At 41.3% G+C, this 18,913-nt stretch overlaps 1 protein-coding gene across 1 annotated transcript in view; it reads right to left on the bottom strand.

Moving 5' to 3' along the window:
• The window catches only part of cacna1ba (calcium channel, voltage-dependent, N type, alpha 1B subunit, a), a 134,429-nt gene that overhangs the window by 14,357 nt on the left and 101,159 nt on the right, over window positions 1-18,913 (bottom strand). The window contains exons 29-44 of the mRNA XM_070833487.1: window positions 16,400-16,496; window positions 15,678-15,838; window positions 15,400-15,537; window positions 14,869-15,070; window positions 13,146-13,310; window positions 12,556-12,666; window positions 12,393-12,476; window positions 11,780-11,785; window positions 9,833-9,949; window positions 9,547-9,612; window positions 9,310-9,401; window positions 7,561-7,711; window positions 6,493-6,620; window positions 6,161-6,257; window positions 2,189-2,294; window positions 1,096-1,203 (exon numbers count right to left, since the gene is read on the bottom strand). Of these exons, the coding sequence (XP_070689588.1) occupies window positions 1,096-1,203; window positions 2,189-2,294; window positions 6,161-6,257; window positions 6,493-6,620; window positions 7,561-7,711; window positions 9,310-9,401; window positions 9,547-9,612; window positions 9,833-9,949; window positions 11,780-11,785; window positions 12,393-12,476; window positions 12,556-12,666; window positions 13,146-13,310; window positions 14,869-15,070; window positions 15,400-15,537; window positions 15,678-15,838; window positions 16,400-16,496 (1,829 nt within the window). The remainder of the gene's footprint in view (window positions 1-1,095; window positions 1,204-2,188; window positions 2,295-6,160; window positions 6,258-6,492; window positions 6,621-7,560; window positions 7,712-9,309; window positions 9,402-9,546; window positions 9,613-9,832; window positions 9,950-11,779; window positions 11,786-12,392; window positions 12,477-12,555; window positions 12,667-13,145; window positions 13,311-14,868; window positions 15,071-15,399; window positions 15,538-15,677; window positions 15,839-16,399; window positions 16,497-18,913) is intronic.

Below are 18,913 nucleotides of genomic sequence, written 5' to 3'. Positions count from 1 at the left end.
ACTGTGCTTTAGTCATAATTACTTCAGAGGAGACAGTATGACATGGACAGAACCAAGTTAGAGTGTTATAACTGCAGCTGTTTTTTTTTCCTGTGCTCAAAAAGTAATTTAACTAGAATATGAACAGTAAACCCCAGAAACATGCTTCATCTATTCAGAAAGACTGCTGAAAGAAACGTTGAATGAGTCACAAGGGCTACAGAGACTAACCCGAATGTGACGCCATCACTTCAGCTCTCTCTTATATCTTGGCACTTCTGTGCTCACAGTCATTTAATATGACTGAATTTTTCCTTTTCTGATTGAGGTTATTAGTCAGTATTAGACAGAAGTGGCTGAAGAAGGAAACTCCAAAACATAAAAAACATAGCATAATAACAGCCTATTGTCACCGTGGTGATAACCCTGAGACAGTCAGGCTAATTAATAATTAATGATGCACAGTTCTTTTTGAATATGAGAGGACAGTTAAACTTTCACATTAAGACAGCTTTGTTTAGTTAGTAAGTTAGTGTTCAGTAAGTTTGTGATTAGTGAAGAAAAGTCATTATTTGAAGTGAGGAATTTTCTCAAAAGCTGTACACACACTGTGAAATCAGTGCCAAAAAAAGTTCCTTTCTAGGTGATTTATGTCTTATCCTACATTATAAGGAACTTGTCCTTAGGAGTCTGGGAACCCCTGCTGTAAGCTGTTCAGCAAAATTCTTTAACCTTCACCTCACTGTTTGGTCTTCAATGGCCTCTGGTCCAGTAATTCCATCTTATAAAATCTGGGCTCTGCTAAGCATTCTGTCTCTTTCAACAGGCACCCCTTTGGTTACAGTATGTGGTAGAGTTATTTCCTCCTTTTGATCCCAGTTCTTCGTTTCATGCACTTTACAACATTCCCACTCCCCATGCAAACTCTTCAACTACCATCACTGATGTACACATCCCATCCCATCTGATGTTGCGGACATCATTTGGTCACTTTTGTTTAATAAATAACATCATTAAATGTTTAAAATGTGTGTCTTGTCATGACCTTAAAAGCAAAGCTGTGACAAGTAGATTGAGCCAAAAAGTTCAAAATGTAGACAATGGTGAAATTCTTACGTTTATGTGGCGTCACCAACAGGTCCATGGTCTTCTGAGACAGGTTGGGCCATACTGTGGACAGCTCCTTCTTTAACTCAGCATCAGATAACCGCTGGGCTACCATGCCTGGAAATCCACAGAGGGACACCTTTAACACGTAAATCAACTGCCAGTTATAGCAACATATACTGTGTTTTAAAGAGAAAAAAAAAAAAGATAAAAGAGAGACAAGAAAGGGTGACAGAAAAAATCTTCCACCAAGTTCATTCTAAGCTAAGCATCCAGATTTCCTGAGACGAGGCACAATGAGAAATCTCAAAAGTGCAGGTAGAGAGAGTGAAGCCAGGAGAGAGAATCCAGCACAGCATACAGCCTTCTAATGAGTCCAAACGGGAGCCGGATGTGCTCCTTTCCAGCTCTGAGAACAATAAATAGTAGCTTTGACACATCTGTCGTTCTGGTCAGGACTGGCCAGCTGCTAAAGCACATAACAGTTTGGTGAGCTTTAGAGTTCTAAGACGTCATTTTAAGACATTTGATCAGCAATTTGCTTTTATTGTATCAGTTGTTTCTTTTCATATTCATAGATTAATAGTTCATGGAACACAATTTAATATCTGAGCAATTACTATATCATTAGTTACAGTGGTACTCCACTCTATATTCAAACCCCTGTATCATTTGCACATCATGTTTATTAAGTTTAGTTTATCAGACGTTAAAAGAAGGACATTAAACCACACACAACTTTCACTGCTCAAAAGACAGTAAAAATAATTGAATCATCTGCAGTTGGTCTGAATTATAATAATTATCATGCCTTGCAGCCTGTTTCTAATCTTCATATAATGCCTCCTAGTCAGTGTCGGTAGATTTTAGTAGTAGTTCCTGTGACTCGTGACCCTACTGCTGTTGAATCCTCATTCAACCATGCTATGTATTGTGCATTTATATTCAGTTCATTTTATTGTTACTTGAGGCAACAAGTAACATCATTCATGCAGTGTTTCCTTTTTGTGATGGAAAACCGGAGAGAAGGCCATACCACAGTCTGTTATACTCTTTTTTATTCTCCTCAGTCTGACTGGTGGGTGGTGTGTGTGTCTCTGACCTGAGGACAATTTGATCTCCAGGGCGGTGCGAATGAGGGCCATCAGTGTGGAGGTGAAGTGGACGGTGTTGTCGTCAGCTATGGGCATGTTCATTTTAACGAGGCGCTGAAGAGAGGAGATGAGTGGTGACAGAGAAACATTAGATCCCGGAGTGATAGCAAATAACACCATCAGAACATACTATTCACCCAGAGAAATCAATCTGTGTGCTGCTGTGATCCAATGTCCCCCATGGATTCACTCCCCCAGCATTAAGTACCTTAAGATGCTTTGCTAAATTTCGTTGAATATGTGCGAGTTCAGTCATATTGATAAAATGTCATTGAGACTCAGTTCAGCACACAAAAAGCCTTCTCTACAAGTACGTACAGAGGAGACAAACTAGACATTCACATTCACTGCTATTGGCTACAGTATGCACTACGCTGCAAGTCAAAGTGCACTGGTGCAAGACTGACATTGACCGAAAAAAAGGTGAGAGAAGGCATGTAACGCATAACCATGAAGGTGCCTTGACAGTCGCAGGAGCTCGACTCTGTGGTTCATCCTAGCAATCATCAACTTGGAGTTGAAGAGGTTTAGTATGCTCTACATGTACAGTGGCAGCTAGCGATAAAGAGTTTCCATTCCACCAAGCTTGGGCAGCCTTAGCAGGAAGACTTGGTTCATATAGTAATAGTGGCACCACTAGATGCATACAGAATGCTGTGGGATTGTTGATGTAAGAGTTGAGCTCCCCTGAACACAAAAAGCATTCACCTACATGTGCTACATCAGTGGCAGTGCAGAAAGTAAGAAAGACCAGAGTCAGAATGAGAGGGGGGTGGTGGAGAGCTGAGGGGGCAAACTCACAAACACACACACACACATAAATGTATAACCGCGCTCATTTGCATATGGCCACGCACCAACCCACACATTCATACACATGCACACACAGGCTGCACAGTCAATTAGAAAGCCAGCAATATTGACTGCTAGAAATTCAATAAGATAAATACAGTAGCTGTTTGAAACAGAATATGTATCTCAAAATTCAGCTTGAATGAGATCTTATATTTTCCTCAGAAATCTTAACCAGGTATTCATGTAGACATTTTAACAGCCAAACAGAAAAATGTGGATACACCTGGTATTAACATGCAAGCCTCAGCTGGATTTGATATCTGATCATCTAATTTATGCCTGCTTTTATCATCTCAATTCTGCTTCCACTGTGAGTAGATCTCAACATGCATTATTAGGTGGGCAGAGCTGGTGGACTGGTGGTCAGCAAATATGGTGGATCTCAACAAACCACGTGCAGGGAAATGGCTTCATGGCAGACGTAGACAGTAGAACGAGGTAAACATTGGCCAAAAATTTCCATGTACAGTTATCACAAAAAGTAAAACTGTGAGAAAGTCCAATAAAGAAGAAAATTATTTTCATGGAAAATGAAATGACACATGTATAATACATCCATGGAAGGCCGAAGGCTGTAGGCCGCTTTCTCTGAAGCCTTGGTAACAAGGCTGATGTACTTACTGTGGAGCCTCAAGCAAGGTAGCTATCGCTGGCTAAAATGCCCGTCAGTCACGTAACCTGTCGTGCAAATTACAGCTGTCCCTCAGGAGTCTCCTAAGATTATACTGCTGTATGACCTCCCCTAATTAATTTTTAATTACATTAGGAAGAAGAGTGTAGCTTTTTGACGGGAAGGTTGAGATGACAGGGAGAGGTCGACTTACGTGAGCTTTTAACTTGTTATACAGATTTTGTTCCTAAAGGTTCTCTATATGATTTCTCAGCATCTTTGACCAAAATAAATGAACCCCCTCAGCCCCGCCCTCCACCACAGCTCTGCTGTGGGTTCTCTCATTCATTCTGTACAAAACCGCTGACTGAGAAGCTGAGTCCGTCACTGGGCAGCAGCTCTTAATCGATCTGCTTGGTTTCGTTGTGCCACAGGTTCGCTCACTGAAGGGTTCACAGATTCACATGCACCAACATGCATGTTCAGGTGTCCTGACAACCAAAACAAAGGACAGGGAAACTAAAATAACACACAAAGAGGGAACTTAATTGTCTGCTCAGGCCACCATTACTCAACTGCAGCCTTATGTAGCAAAAACTGTAGTTGTTTAATGCTATATAAATGTTCCGAAAGTCTTATACAGAACCTTTAAGAACTGTACAGATGTCATTTACTCCTGGCTGAGATGTGATCACAATATGAGCCAGACCACTGCTAGATGTTGATAATGATCACATTCTGTTTGCAGTGCGTTCTGTGTGCATTAACACCTGCACTAGCATGTGTTTTTCTGATTCAGATACGATATCTAGATGCGTATCACATGTTAATATCAGGTGGACAAGGGCTCTACTATTCATTTATCTCAATATTTACAATGACATAGTTTGCCAGTGCTGTGCAGCACTAACATTCAAACACACAGACATACACAGACACAAGCATTTCCAAAAGTGGATAGACTGAGATGAGATGAGAGATAGAATGAGAGGGAATGAGCAGCAAAGATAGAACCACAAAGTGAAAAGCCCACATAGAAACTATTACTTCCATAGAAAAGCAACAGAAGCTACACATATACACACCTGCCCTAGTGCACACACACACAGACACACACACACACGCACGCTGCACACACACATACAGACACACACTGCTCCACAATATAAAACCCAAACTAGGACGTACCATTCTAAGGAAATAGTAACAAAAAGGAGCAAATTTCCTCTATAAATATAATCTAACTTAAATAACGTGACCTTGAGTCTTTCTTAAACTCTATGTTATTATCATTAGTGATGGGTATTGGCCTACACAAGCACTTATGCTCAAACAAAAAAACAGTAAAGACAGTAAAGATGAGGTAGGGGCTTATGCCAAAAATATCAGCACTAGCAAAACAAAGCGAAGGAACACGGGAGCACTGCAGAGCACAGACATTGGCTTGAGATCACGCCAATGGGAGAAAGGTTGTCGAACACAGCGAGAAAAAGGTGGAGGAAGAGGAGGGTCTACCTTGTAGGCGACTCGTGGCGGACATTTCTTTCCCAAACCTAAGGGTGGGGACATGTGGAGCAGCATCTGATACATATCGAGGTACTTGATACGGCCACTTCACAGGGTAGGAAATCAAAAATAAACAATACGCAAAACAGAGAAGGATGGGGAGTTAGAGAAGAAGGAGAGGAACAAAGGGAGGAAAGCAACAAAACAAGAGAATAATGGAAAGGAAAAACAGAAATCTGTTGTTAATAGATTTCCCAGAGTGAGATGTAAGGTGGATGTCATCCTCGGCCGCTGTGTCGGGGCACGGGGATGCATCGCTGTGGAGCTCAGGATCCCTGACAGGAAAAATGGGATGATAAAAGGTGAGTTTGGTGGAAGAGGGAAGGAAGGTGGGTAGAGAAGAAGGGAGGATGGGTTGATCCAACACACATGATGCAGATGGGAGGGAAGAGAAATGACAGCATTGTAACGGGGATGTCTGCCTCGGCATGCTAGCAGACATCCCACTGGTACTTCAACCAGGGTGCACGGAGACAAAGGTTTCAATACCAGCCCGGGCTTCGGTTTGGGGCTTTCAGTCATAGCCTGACTTTCCTCCTGCAGGTGTCTTTTGATCTGATTCAGATGTTTCTAAGATCTCAATCTAGTGATCAACTGTCTCTCAAAACTTTTGATGGTTTAATCTGATAGAAATGCAAAGTAAAGAGTGTCTGCTGCCTAAACTTTACAGACAGGAGAAAGTAGGTATGGCAGGCGGCATGTTGGGACATTGCCATGGCTTTGAAACCTTTGTTTACTCTCCGGCATCATCGACCAAAGCCAGTCAGCTTGGAGGGACAGGTGCTAGTGTAAAGGCGATTTCATTGGTGCACAGCCATTCAGTTAAAAGTCTCCTGGCAAAGAGGTACACAAAGCACCCTATTGACGGAAATGTCTGGTATTTGCAAACCTTGTAGGCTACCCTATTAGGGCAGTTCTTCCCTAAGCCAAGGGGGGGTGAGATAACGCGTAACAAATTGTACATATCCTTATAGGAAATCCGTCCACTGTGGAAAAGAACAAGCACATAAATAAACAAACGTTCAGGACAACTTAAAACAAAACAGTGATCATCAGTGGGATGACTGCATACACAAAGTATAGTAACAAGGCCAGTGTATGAGGCCTCATCCAGTCACCACAGTCACAAACAGGGAGGAGAGGAGCAAAGTTAGGTCGGGTATTCTCTCCACTTTACTTTGTATACTCTTCTCTGGGGTCCAGAGGGAGGCTTGAACATACCATGCAGCTGGGTCGTACTCGGCCCAAACCCGGATGAACTCATCGAGGTGATGAGGTCCCAGGATGGAGGAGTCTCTGGTTAGGTACTCAAAGTTATCCATTATGACAGCCACAAACAGGTTCAGCATCTGGAACGCAGACATTAGGTTGAAATTACAACTCTGTTTTGTGCTGATCAAACCAACATTTAAAAACAATCATTCTGAATTGAAATCAGTTAGTCTCAGCGGCACTGACTCATGTCAAGTCCAACTTTTCTGGATTTGGACATGCCAATTTGTGCCACTGACCAAGAGCAACCGTCTTGATTGAGGGAATGGAGCCTCCGCAGCATTAGCATCGTGGCATTTTAGTTGCAGTGCACCAGCCACTTGCATAGAACCCTGCCCAGTTGGAGTATACACCGCCTCACAAAAGAGGCATAGTTTGAAAAAAGAACTGATCATACAAATACGTCATTTATAATAAACTGAATAAAGTGAGTAAATTAGCAATCAGGCTTTAGTAAACCAGCCAAGTGTCTCAGCTGGCTAAGTGAGAAAGCTAACTTGAAGAGCTACTATCAATGACTAGCACTAGCACTCTTTGGCTGGCAGCTGCAGTAGTCCACCAGTTAGCGATGCAAGAAGTTAATATGTCTCTGAGCTTCTAGCACCACTATTTCTTGAGGGTATTTAGATGATGAGGCGATCAGAGCTTCAGACACTGGAATCATTACAGAGTAGTACAGAATGAAGGGCTTCACATTAGAATGATCCTCATTGTGTCAGCTATCAAACCACCGTAGCAATGCTGGTTATTATCTTATAATATATTATAATATTATAATATTTTAAAAGAGAGAGTAATCTTAGGGCCACTGTAATTGGTTCATGGAATATATAAATTACACTCTAAAGTAATGACACAGAAATGATAGGGCATATCCAATGAGTCAAATTATACTTATACTCCTACAAAATCAATCAGATCTTTTCTGCAAGGCCAATGTGACCCAACAGTCATATCTGAAAAGAATCGAACGGCAACAGTTAAAATGGCTACATTTAGGTGTGTTTCAGTACTGACCAGAAAGGAGCACAGGAAGATAAAGGAGACAAAGTAGAAGTAGGCAAAATCACTGCCACACTCTTTCCCATGGGTCCCTGATAGCTCATCACAGGCTCGGTGGCTCAGACATGATAACATGATCTCATGCCAGGCCTCACCAGTTGCGCTCCTGAGACACACAAAAACACAGACAGACAGACAGACAGAGAGAAACAGAGAAGCTTTGACTGAGGAGACACTACGGACTGGCAGGATTTTGCAGGTTCATAGATCAGCTTCAACAACAATTATATTGAATTCTGTGTTCTCTGTCTGCTTTAGTGAGATGATTAAGTAGACTCAATGTAGACTCAATCACAGTTAAAATGCACAAAGCTAAACTGACTTGGTTGGAAAACTTTATGTGTATGCTTTATCAATGTTTTACTTCCACTGAAATCCCAGAAAGCTTGATTTCAAATCTCATACATTACTCTATAATATGAAATATTAATTCTGAAATTATCAATGGCACTACAATCGATGGTAAAGTTTGTAAGAAAACTATTGAAAAGTTACGCTTGCAAGATTCAAAGTTAATACCATTGCGTTTGGTTGCCAAAAAAAAACATTTAATGTCACAATATGTTTAACAAGATTAGCCAGCTATCAATGCCATGTCAAGCAAATGACTGGTGGCCACGTCCAAAAGTAGCGAGTTGGATAGCAAATGGGATGTGAGATGATTGCTTCTGTGATGCAAAGTCTCAGGGAGTTCAGGGGGGGGCAGTGTACTTCCTGCGTGCTACAGTCTCCATCCTGTGCTATTCAGAGGATGAGGATTCGAAGGATGACGCTCACTGTTGGTAGTCAGAGCATTCATTTAGAACGGTGAACAGACTTAGTAGGTATCTTATACAACATTTTAACAGACACCATGCAGCCAGTTGAAATGACATAATACAAGTTTAATTAAATTAAAAATCAGCTACTCTGCTTCATCAGCAGAGTGGTCATAAAATGGTCATAAAAATACACTGTTGCCCATAAAGGTGGAATAATTGTTCAATACCCCCAATCTTGTTAAAGCCTGAATACACAGTCTGCAAAGGTTAATTGTGGTTTAAGTTTCACTGTGATATGTTTGGAAGAGTTTGATCAATAAACTTGAGAAGATATACACTTTATTTATCAAGAATAAATCACATTGTCACAATCATTTCATGAGAGGAGGTAAAGAACATTTGATTCTAACTTTATGGGCAACAGTGTACTTAATAAAAGTCATAATTTCAGTGAAACAGTGAAGAGAGTAGAGTAGAGTAGAAATGAATAATGGACAACAGATTTTGATTCAAAGTTGCTGAATGATGTTTAGCTCGTGGCCACTTCAAATCAGTATGAAGAGCACAAAGAAAAACACAAAAAACTTCTCAAGGGAAATCATTTTTCAGGGCCTTTAATTACTTGAATTACTTTACTAAACTAAAATCCAAATGATGTCCGAATCAGCCTGAAACCAAGTCATGGTGTTTGGGGAATGTGTCTGAAACCTGCAGTGGCATTTTACTTGCTTCTGACAGTTCAGTTCAATAATAGCATTCTCTTTCCCTACAATCACTATAACAGCTACTGCATGACGTAAAATCTTTTGCTCTATCACCTACTGGGTTGTATGCACACATGGAAGTCTAAGACAAGTAATGCCTTTTTAAATGGAAAACTGTCTGTATTAAGTCAAGGTGATATAAGGGGCTTCTGAGATACATATGATAATGCTTCTTATACCTGAACAGCAGCATGAGAGCTTGGAGGAAAGTGCGGAAGTTGTTGTGGTGATTGATAGCTGTGTCCTCATTCAGCTCAATGTTGCCAAACACCTACGGCAGAGACACAGCGATGGAAATTGATTTGCACCTTGTTGCAATATGCATGTTTTTCCATGTTCGGGCCAAAACATTTTAACGATAAACCAGTGTATGAATATCACGGCCTCTTTGACCACGGCAGAGCTGCATCACCCACCTGCATCCCAATGATGGCATAAATGAAGAACAACATAGCAATCAGCAGGCAAACATAAGGCAGAGCCTAAAGGGAACAGAAGCAAATCAAAACATATTTAATCATTAATATCCACTCTGAATTATTCCAGCCAGGATGTTTGTGTGTGCTGGTAGTTACTGTACGTGGGTGTGTGAGTGTGTGACAGTAAACTATCAGATGTGCCGGTGGATGTGGATGATAGTAAACATACAGTATATGTGTGCAATGTACAAATTGGTGAGCATGCGGTAATGTGCGTGAGAACCTTGAAGGACTGGACGAAGGTCCACAGCAGGATGCGGATGGTGTAGCCCTGCCTCAGAAGTTTGATGAGCCGAGCTGCTCTGAACAGCCTCAGGAAGCTCAGGTTCAGCAGCCTGTCCTGTTAGACACAGACGGGACATCAAGCACTTACCAAGCAAATATCTTTATCACTCACCGATAACCACACCCATATCATATTTTTTAAGTTACTTCAAAAACAAAGTGAAAAAACAGTTATCACTGTGTTGATGTTTTAATGATCTATTTAAGGATTCTTTGGCCATTTATTTATTTCTCATGGCATGTGATTGGATATGGATGTCTGAGGTCATTTATAGATATGTCATTTATTTCTTTGACATCACAACTACAATACTTCAACAATGTATGTAGGGTGTATAGAAGGAATCTTATTTGTTCTAGAGCAGGGAGATCACCAATATGCCGTGCAGGTCTCCAGCAGCTAATAAATATCTGGACTATCAATATCAAAGTACACTGGTACAAAGTACACTGGTGTCTGCAGCTAAAATGTCTTGAGATGGGAGATGAGAGTGACGCATTAACATGCACAAGGTTCATCATTTCTCCAAGTCTATCCCAGAACAACACTGACATTCCCATGGCCACACTGGCCACAAAAAGATTGCGTAGAAAATGCATTTGAATTTTCAGCTGATGCAAGTGGAGGTTTCGGAGTCTGAAAGATCAAGTGGAGATCTTTCACAGTCTTTTTATTACAAACTTCCTGCTTGGTGTTACTATCCCTGCGCTGTTGCTGAGCAAGCAAGCAAGCACGGTCTGTGGAGAATTTCATGACAAAAAGTGTGAACCCATCAATAAATATCAGATAGAGCAATATGCTTCTCCCATGCGTCAACTGCAATAGCACACGCGCACACATGCACATGCACGCAAACACACAAGCACATCATGAACCAAGAATTTCATCCACTCTGTTAAAGGCATCCTTCCTTATAACAGTGCCTGGTTAGAATGAAAACACACTGGCTTTTGGCTGCTCACTGAGCAGGATTGCCAGTCGCTGTTCTGGAACAGTTTACACACCTCAGAAAGGGTCAATTCTCAGGTTATGAGCACATTAAAATACGCTTTGATGACATGATAATGTCATCAGGCAGCAATCCTTGCCTTAAAAACTGGGGTTGCCAGTTTGAAAGACACTTTCCATGGGTGTAAAAAGCTTGAGCCATGACAGGGAATAAAGCTCTTTCAGATCTGTCTGTCTTTCTGTCAAGGCAAAGGTGTTTTGTCATTCGGACATAAGTTTACATTCATTGAGCTGTTTTCTGTGACATGGCGGAACAGAGCCACGACCTTCAAGCAATGTCTGACACCTGGTGCATGAGAAGCAATGGTGCCACAGCTGTGAGTTGAAAACTGTACGAGGAGACATCTGTTCCAGCATTTAATAATAATACGTGTATGATGATTGCATTGCCAAAAACCTGACTACCAGTGTTTCAAGTAGACCGACTACCACCTGTCAGGGATCACTGACAGAAGTGTTTGAGAGCATAACTACTTATGAACAAGTGTCACAATGGAACTGCAAAGTTACCAAGGCAGAGCGAAGTTGACAGAGAAGTGTCTGTTAACTTTACGGAAAGGATCTCGAGACCTGTAAGATTCTTTTTGTTTAATCATAACCAAACCCCATTGACAAAAACATTCATTTTACCATGTTATATAAAGGTGACTCTGAGAGTTGTTCAGTCATGTAAGTCCGTCTCATTTACTGTATGTAACAAGGTAGACATTTGAAAGGGACTAAAGTCAGGACGTCTGGAAGACTGCTGCATCACTTTTTTAGTGGTTCTAATGACTTTATGCAAGCACAACACAAAATTACTGGAGGGCTCCTTTAAGTCATATTCAAGATCATATCATATCATTACAACACTAGTAGTGCTAGAAAATCACTCACCGTAGTCTAGTGATGTTTGTGACCAGGGCATGGCAACACCGGTGATGACAATCAACAAGATGAAAATGTAGAGGGAGGGAGGGAAAGACAAAGAGAGAGAGAGAGAGAGAGAGAGAAAGAGACAGAGAGCAGAGCAAGATGAGGAGGAAGGAAGAGGAAGCAGAGGCGAGAGAAGAGGGACAGTCATATTGCACAACATAAACTGAATCAGCTGAACAAATACACACATGTTAATCAGTCAAAGGCTTCTTCACAATACACACATGTATACAGGTGCACAGAAAGGAACTGTCTGGAATGAATAAAGAAACTGCCAAACAACACAAAAAGCACAGGAGAGTAATTTCTCCACCGTAAACAATACATTAAACATTCCTCTGTGAGGTGGATTCAAAGAAGCCACCCATCCTAAGCTCCTGTATCAGTCCTCTATGACAAACTGATCCAAACCACAAAGGGCTCTCTGGACTGTTGCCTTTGTCTTTGCTGATGTGGTTAGTTGGCTTGTTTGCACAAAGCTGGCTGTTCCTGCCCCAGCTAATTACCATGACAGCTGTGTTGCACTAAGCCTTGTTGAGGTGGGGGTGAATTGGGTGGGGAAGGGTGCTCTTACATTGATTTCAGTCACCAGGATGTCAGTGATGCTGCCCAACACTGTTACAAAGTCAAACACGTTCCAGGCGTCCTTTAAGTAGTTCTGAAAAACAACAATTGAATATCAGTAGTTGCTATTTGATGTTCAGGTCATTTAACGCTGCTTTCCAAATGTCACCCACCAGTGGACCAAAAGCAATGATCTTTAGGATACACTCCAGAGAGAAGAGCGTGGTGAAGACTATGTTGAGGTTCTTCAGCATTGCTTCATAGAAGTCTGGAGCTCCATGGAACTGAAAGACAATAGGCAACAATATCCCAAGGTACACTGGCATGTGTGTGTAACTCTGTTTGAGCTTAGCTCCCATCCAACATAACCATCAAACCACTCATGTTTGTTTTTACCAAAGGTTAAACGGGTTAAATAAACAAGATATGACATTTTAATAAGTGAGCTTTAGATGCTCATTAATCCTCCAACCAGCAGGTTGTGCTATGCTTGGATAACAGCCAGGCTTACTGTTTCCTCCTGTTTCCAGTCATTATGCTAAGGTAAGCTAAGGGGGTGCTGGCTGTAGCTTCATATTTACTGTACAGACATGGAAGTGAGTTTAATGTAGGTAAGGAACATAAGCATGTGTCTCAAAATGTCAAACTATTCCTTTTCTGGGCTAATGATTCCAGGACTGACTTAATAAAGCAGCCAAAAAAAAAACTATCCAACTGTATCAATTCAGCATTTTATTATTAAAACCCCGTCCAACGGGCTTACCTTCATCATGAGTACCACAGTGTTGAGAGCAATCATGATCATGATGGAGTACTCAAATGGAGGCGAGACCACAAACTTCCACATCCTATATTGGAAGGACTGCGTGTTCTCAGGCATATAGCGAGTCAGAGGTTTGGCGTTTATGGCAAAGTCAATACACGCTCTCTGTAACACAGAACACACACCTCTCTTTCACTGTCTTCATTATTTGAAAGGGACTGCTCTCAAACCTCCGTTTCAGAAGATGAAAGCATACAGTTGCTATTAATCATTCAAAATCTGCGCTGGCAAGAGCTGCTTGCTGTTCATGAACAAAGATGAAACCGACCAAACAGCGTAGACAAAGAGAGTACACAATTTTAGTCTATAATAACTGTGGATAACCGATAACCAATTAGTGAATGTACATTTTGGTCCCAGGTGTTAATTAAAGCCTTATTCATTTATACTGCAACTGAAATTGCAAACAAAATTTGGATGATTTGGTGGATGGAAAGATGAGGGTAAACTCTGCTCAGGAGAGCTGAGTGAAAGAGAGATCTTCATCAGAGTGATGTAAAAGTCATCAGAGCCTGATGAAGTGAATTACAGTAATGCTGACTCTCTTCCTCGCTGCTTTTGTTTTTGTCGTTATTCTACATACTGCCATAGGACAAGCAGCAACTGGATCAGACGGCACGCATTACAATCTTTCATCATCACTGACCCAAACTGGAACAGACTCAGTCACCACAACCTCACTCATATTTAGAGTCAACAATTGTATTGTGTGTCCCCACTTTTATCTGTGATTGCCTGTGTTTGTGTCATTACTTAATTACTCGGACCATCAGCCGCTGCCACCTTTTAGCAATATTGGTCACGTTATTGTTATTCATATATTAACTATTCTTGTGTCTTTCACTGTTACCATATTGCTAATTATTAGTCACACTTCTATTGTCAGTGCTATAGTTGCTGTTAGTATTTTGGTTGCTGTTTGATTTCTCTCACTCTCTCTCTCCAACCTCCATCCAACACGGACCCTGACAGAAAGCCCCCCCCCCAAAGCCTGGTTCTGTTCGAGGTTCCTTCCTGTTAAAGGGGAGTTCTTCCTGCCACTGTTGCTCAATATAATATCTGATGCTTCTCATGTGGGGATTCTTGAATCCTTAATGTTGAATTCCTGAATCAACTCAGTGAGCACTTTCGACCTGTATGGAAGCATCTGCATTTGATATGATTCTCTACTCTTTTATTCTGTTTTTTTCCTTTAATTTGTCACTGACCTGTGTCTTTACTGCACCTGTGACTGGCAGCTGTTTGACTCTTCTGAGGAAGATTCTCGGACCAAAACATCAACAGACTATTCAAGGGGCAACAAGTATTGCAGAGCAGGCAATCGTATTGTTCCTAATATTGACTCTGACATACCATTTTGAACTCAGAAATGTGTCTGTTTAGGCTGAAGAGTCTCATGTAAACTGCAGCCACATTTTAATGCTTTATCCAAAAATCACAGCACTACGTGAACAATCAGCACATTTGTTTGGAAAAAAAAGTGATTGCTTAAGTACAAAGAAATGCAGCTCTCCTACAACAAAAAGTAATTCAGCAATAGGACAAACCTGCCCTAAATGTTGCATGCAAATCCATCCATCATCAGGATTTGAGAAAATGAGATGAGGTACAATGATTATGATCACAACGGAACATAAAGCTCAGTGTGCTTTGTCATGTCTACCTCGTTCTTTTCCAAGCTGCACTCAGACAAGGCCTTGTCTCCCTGCTCCTGGAAGGTGATGATGATCAGAGCGACGAAGATGTTGACAAAGAAGAAAGGGAAGACAACAAAGTAGACCACATAGAAGATAGACATTTCTATCCGGTAGCCTGGATTAGGACCCTGGTCTTCAAAGGTGGCATCCACAGAGTGCTTTAAGACACTGTAAGGAGATTAGACCACAGCACAAAAGCCAGCAGGTGAGATACAGGAACATATCCCATCTGTTATGTTACTCTCCAAGGCCACAAACACCGCCAGAATTCAAAATATGTTGAGATTGAACGCTGTTTGTTCGAAGACTGGCGCACTGCTGGATGAGTGAGGTTAAGGAGTTATATCTTAAACTCAAAAGTAAAGCAAAAATAAAGGCAAAAGCCCTGTTAGCTAAAGATGGATATGTACATTTTGTGCTTTGACATAGTAGTTTCAACTATGACAGCCTTCGGCATGTCTATAACTTGAAGAGGTATTCAAGCCAACTGCACTTACGTTGGCCAGCCCTCCCCAGTGGAGACGGTGAAGAGGGTCAGGAAGGCCCACAACACGTTGTCATAATGGAATTCATATTTCTTCCACTCTCTGGGCTTGGCAGCCACCTCGTCTTTGTCGTAGTCTAGGAACTGCCCTCTGGAAGACATGAAGGCACCAATAAAGCTGAGTGGGGTTTGATGTGAACATGATCTGGTTTTGACCACACCGGTGTTTGATGCTGATAATTTCAAAGTTTTTGAGATAATTAATGAGGGAGTGAGGGATTTTAGACCAACTTGCAATCCTTCTCCAGGCCCTTTGACTCATCTGTGCAGTAGAAGAATTTCCCCTTGAAGAGCTGGACTGCGATGACAGCAAAGATGAACATGAAGAGGATGTAAACGATGAGGATGTTCAGCACGTTCTTCAAAGAGTTGACCACACAGTCGAACACTGCCTGAGGACACACATTTGGAGCTATGTCATTAAGAGAATCAAAAGATGAGGATGATGGTATTCTACATTTTTCTGCTGTCAACAAATCTCTCACCAACCAAAACCAAAACCAACAATGAATGTGTTCTACTAAAAAGTAGGACACTAACGAGCAGGATACATGGAAAATGAACAAAATGATTCCCCCTCTCCTGCTGCTCCAAACACTGAGTAACATTTGCTAAAATGTGCAGTGTCCAGCTGCCCAGCTGAGCCTTTTTTTTAAAAACATAAAACTATATCACTTTTTTGAGTCGTTTTTTAAGAGATCTGCACCTTCAGTAAGAACCAGTGGGCTTGGAGCTGAGTGCCACAGACAGGGTCAAAAGGCAGTCAAAAAGTATTCACACAGATAAACACGTTGTAGGCAAGTAGAGTTTTACGTAGTGGCTCGACTGATTGTGGTGCTTTCACGATCAAGCACAGTCATGTAGTCTGTAAAGTAGCACTTAACTTAAACACCTTGATTACAGTTTGCTAACCTGTCTAATCTAAATAAAGCAAAAAAGAACTGGAGCAAAACCTTGAGTTTTGGCAGACGCTTGATGGTCTTGAGAGGCCTGAGCACACGGAGAACCCTCAGCGACTTGATAGTGCTGATGTCTTTGCCTTTGGTCCCCCTGCAGAAAGCAAACACAGTTAGGCCACACAGAGAACTGCCCACAAACAACATATCAGCATCAGATATCTTTTTTCCCTATTACTGATATACTAATAAAGAGCACACGAAATATAACTTTAACATATCTAAAATTCATTTGATACTTAACTACTTTTGGATTGTGGTATGACACAAATAAGGCGTGTTTAGATCAGCTGGGTTAATGAGGCACAAAACAGCTGCTGTTATATAAGGTATCCTGTTTCATGCATGATGGTTCTAGGGCATAGTGCAAGGCAATCATACTAGTGCTAAGCAGGGCAGAAGTCTAAGGGCCACTTATCAGGGTAAGCAGGGTGTGTGCTCCTCTGCCAGGCTCTGTGGCAGAAGTCAAACTTCAACCACTATCCCTGAACTGCATTAATGGGGATAGATAATGGGGCAAGAGGAGGTGGACCGTCATAACCTCGTGGTAAGCTTCCTAGAAATGATCCTGTTGCATACCAGTGATGTTAACCATTTGATATTAACAAATGTAGGTGGGACTACTCTGATATACTGGGACGCAGACTCGTACATCGAGGAGAATGTTAAATATGACATTTTTAGGGGACCATAGGGGAGAAAATGCTCATACTTGAAGGAATAGCTTTGCTTGTTCGCTTTTCTTTCAAAGAGTGAGACAAGAGCAAGTTAGGATGTGGCTAGCCTGGCTTAGGATAAAGACTGGTGCTAACCTGCCTCTGTCTAAAGTGGAAAAACCTACTTAACACCTCTAACATATGTGACACATTTAAGTCTTCAAGTCTTTTTTGAGGAAGGGAGACAGAGAGAGAAACAGAGAAGACAGACTTGTTGAAGGAAGGTCATCTGTTTTTGAACACAGAAAGGGATTGTGCTTATTGAATTTACTTTAGTAACGCCTTCCATCTTCAAGGCATCGCCTTGTTAGCAAAATGACCAAAACACATCCCCCTTAACGAGACAGACACGTCCCCCTTATCCTTTCAAATGTCTTTTGCACACAAAAAATTAATTGATTTCATTTGAGACAAAACCCAAAGCGAGGCTGTGGTGGCAAGGACTCGTTGCTTGGAGGTGCTTGAGAAAACAGATGCGAACCCCTCTGCGGGTGGGCTCTCCAATTAGGGCACCCCCCCTCTTAAAAATGAACAAATTCCTTATTGATCTTCTCATCTCACTCTCAGAAAAAAAAGGGCAATTAAGCTTTTTTCAGAAACTATTCTCTTAGAATAGCCAAATCCACTTTAGAATTATGCAGTGATATTTTAGCTATTTATCACACCCAAATTATCATTACTTTTTGTTTCCTAATGTGTTTAGACAAAAAAAAAATTGCTTATGTCGTATGTCCTGTCGCAGGAGACCAGTCTCCTGGTCTCAATTGTACAGTGGTAAGGAAGAACAACGAAACACCTTTAAAAATCATCATCATCATCATTAGTAAAGAAGACAGAACTGCGTTATACTGTATTCATGTGTATGACTGTAGAGGGGTGGAGGGAAAACATTTCAATGACACTAACTGGGGTATATAAGACTAGTTGTCATATTATTCCTGAGCAGTACACATTTCACAGTACAGACGACTCCACACTGGGACATGCATCCCCTCACCATTCAGCTGGGGGTATCATGTAATCCTGGTTTACATGAATAAGTCAGAGTGAAATCTCTAATTGAACACATGCAATCAGTAAGTTAATTCAAAGAAAGGCTTCCTTTGTCCTTCGGTTTAAGAGAAGACTGCATTTCAACACATTGTTTTCCATGCAAAAATGATTAGACTTAAGACTGTGCATCAGGGATCTTAATCAACAAGATGTCTTCAGTGGGCATTTCACTGATTAAGATCTTAGTGATCTGAAGCAAATAACTGACGCAAATTTGCCGTCTAAAAGAAAACTGACTCCTTATAGGTCATGTCTGAGGTGCGATGTTTGAATAAACCTCAGTGAGTTCCACAGTTTCATCTGTACAGTTTGTGTTCATTTTGTTTTCCTGCTCTTCGTATTTGCACATAAGACTCATGACTTTGTGTCTTCGAAACAGACACACGTGATATTTGTCAGTGTCAGTGTATGTGACTGACTTACGAAGTACTACCCTTAAATATTCTCATGACTCTTGAAAACGTCCACTTCTTTTTACAGTATGCATACTTGTTATGTAATATGTACTTGCTATTATTATGAATGTGATTGCTGTGCATCGCTCTCTCCCTCCCTCACCCTCCAGAGTAACTGAGTATTTTTACACTGCGCTATTGTTCCAGTGGTTAGCACTGTTGCCTCATAGCAACAAGGTTCCAGGTGCAAATCTGCTGGCCAGCAACAATGGAGTTTGCAGTTTGAACCTGGGGCCTTCCCGTGTGGAGTTTGCAAGGTGTCCCTGTGCTTGTGTGGGTTTTCTCTG

The sequence above is a fragment of the Pempheris klunzingeri genome, chromosome 7, assembly GCF_042242105.1.
Source record: "Pempheris klunzingeri isolate RE-2024b chromosome 7, fPemKlu1.hap1, whole genome shotgun sequence".
NCBI classification, from domain to species: Eukaryota; Metazoa; Chordata; class Actinopteri; order Acropomatiformes; family Pempheridae; genus Pempheris; species Pempheris klunzingeri.
This window is presented reverse-complemented; position numbering and strand designations above follow the sequence as displayed.